At 52.6% G+C, this 2,320-nt stretch overlaps 1 protein-coding gene across 1 annotated transcript in view; it reads right to left on the minus strand.

The window, feature by feature from the left end:
• Positions 1–791: 791 nt before the first annotated feature.
• TBC1D9 (TBC1 domain family member 9) overlaps positions 792–2,320 on the minus strand; it is a 112,027-nt gene continuing 110,498 nt past the window's right edge. Inside the window, exon 22 of the mRNA XM_004712141.2 lies at positions 792–1,606. Within this exon, the coding sequence (XP_004712198.2) occupies positions 875–1,606 (732 nt within the window). The 3' untranslated portion in view covers positions 792–874. The remainder of the gene's footprint in view (positions 1,607–2,320) is intronic.

Consider the following 2,320-nt stretch of genomic DNA (forward strand, 5'->3'; position numbering starts at 1 on the left):
CAAAATATCAGTACTTGTACTTTTCCAGTGTGGGGGGTGGGGTGGGGGTGGGGGGTGGGGATGCAGCCTCTACCATCTTTGTGGCCACTTGCAGATCCTCCATAACACAAGAGGACGCGGCGCGGGCCGGCTGATGCCATGGAACAGGACAGCGTGTTTGCGCGTGTGTTTGTGCTGGGAAGACGAACCGGCCTGGCTATGTCTCCAGCGTGCCCAGAGCCAAGTGCTATTCCGGCACCACACGCCAGTCATCCATGCAGTCATACTGGCGTCGAGCCTGACGTGTGTTTCCTCTGAGGGGACACCAGCTGCTGATCATGAGTTTTGAATCGCGAGGGTGTTGTACAAAATCTCTTTTAAATCCTAAAAAAATACCTTGCGTGGCTCCTACCATGGTGTGGTGAGGGACTTACCCGGCTGGCGATGCCTTTCCCATGTCAGACTGCTCCTTCTGTTTTCCTCACAGCCTTTATTTTATTTAAAAAGCCCCAAATGATGGCCACCGTATTTAGCATTAAATAGCATTCTTTTTTTAAACCATGTCTACAGCTCAACAGCAAGAGTAATAAGGTATAATACACACATATATCACTGACAGATTCATCTTGTTTGATTTCCCCCCCCATTTTTCTTTTTAAATTCACGGAATAAACAGTATTCTGATACATCCCCGCCCACCCCCTCCCACCTCACCAATAGAGTAAGAGTGTGTACGGTACCTACATGGAGGTGCTTAAATAGTTTTCCAACAGTTTTCGTTGTATTATATTATGAAAACACCAGGCTTCCAGCCAGGTCCTAATAAATATTTAATTTAAAAGAAAGAAAGCCCAACACATAAGAACATAAAAAAGACTCTCCCGTCCCGCCCTCGTCAGCCCGACAGAGCGGAGATCTCATAGTCACTGGCCGAGGTGAGCGGCTTGCCCATCATGCGGATGTTTTTCGCACTGGTCACCCTGGCCATCATGCACACCGGCTTGTCGAAGTACTTCACCAGGGCGGGCTCAGTTAGCAGGGAGGCCAGGAACTGCTCGAAGGTGACGGCCCAGTCCCGGTCCAGGCTGGCGCTCTGAGGCAGTGCTGCCGTGCCGTGGCCACTGCGCACCAGGACCGTGTCCTCCCCAACGTCCTCGCAGTGCAGCTTGTCCTCCTCGTGGGAGCCAGCGCTCAACACCGAGTAGGACGACATGGAGCTGTCGTCCTTGGTGTCATCGTCCGAGATCAGCATCGAGGAGCACGCCCCGTTGTCCCGGGGTGAGGAGTCCTCCAGCTTAATGTCCTCCATCTGCCCTCCCAGGGAGTGCTCCTCGCTGTCGGCGGTCAGGGTGGCCGGGAGGGGGTCGACGGACTCCGCGGTGGCGCCGTAGGGCTGGCCGGGCCCTTTCTTGGAGAAGAGCATGCCCGGGAGGCTCTGGCTGCAGGGGGGCGCACTGCCGGCGGTCCCGCCGCCCTCCTTGGCGGGCTGGGTGACAAACAGCTTGCCCACTTCCCCGATCTCCAGCAGGAGGCTGGTCACGGCGGCCGTGGCGTGGTACAGCTCCTGCTCGTTGGGGTCCTCGCTGAACATGTTGTACATGGTCTTGCACAGCTCAATAAACTGGCCCTGGAAAAAGTTGAGAAAAACAGAGGAGCTGACTATCTCCGGGAGAGTACAGGGGCCAGGATGGAGAAGTTAAAACGGATCTAGGACTCCATTGAAAAGGAGCTCTGGAGGCCCTGGGTGTCGCTAATGGTGAGCACCCTGGGCTAACGGAGAGGTTGGAAGCTTGAGTCTACCCCGTCGGACCTCAGAGGAAAGCCCTGATGATCTACTTCTAAAAGATCCGCCATTGAAAACCATGGAGCGCAGTTCGCTTCTGTCACTTACATATCTGTTCACTCCGTCACTGCCATTCTGTCACCAAGGCCAAATTCCAAATGCTGCCATGAATTGGAATGAACTTGATGGCATTTGGTTAACTCATTCACTCACTCACTCACTGCTAATAAATCAGTTCTGACTCACAGCAACCCACCGGACAGGGTAGACCTGCCCCCATGTGTTTCCAAGACTATAACTCTTTCCAGGTGTAGAAAACCTCTTCTTTCTTTAGCCGAGCAGCTGGCGGTTTCGAACTGTTGACTTTGAGGTGAGCAGTCCAATGTGTAACCACTATGCCACCAGGGCTCCTGTAATTGGTTAAAGGATCTCCCAAACACCCTACACATAGGATGGATTCCTTTGTTGTTTAAAGTTTTTTAATTAACAGTCTTCCCATGGTTAAAATGATGGCTCTTCAAATATCCATGGAAGCAGAGTGACTACAGTAATCGTTGT

Source organism: Echinops telfairi, unplaced genomic scaffold (genome assembly GCF_000313985.2).
Source record: "Echinops telfairi isolate 266 unplaced genomic scaffold, ASM31398v2 ScPeMD7_2186;HRSCAF=2738, whole genome shotgun sequence".
In the NCBI taxonomy this organism is placed as follows: Eukaryota; Metazoa; Chordata; class Mammalia; order Afrosoricida; family Tenrecidae; genus Echinops; species Echinops telfairi.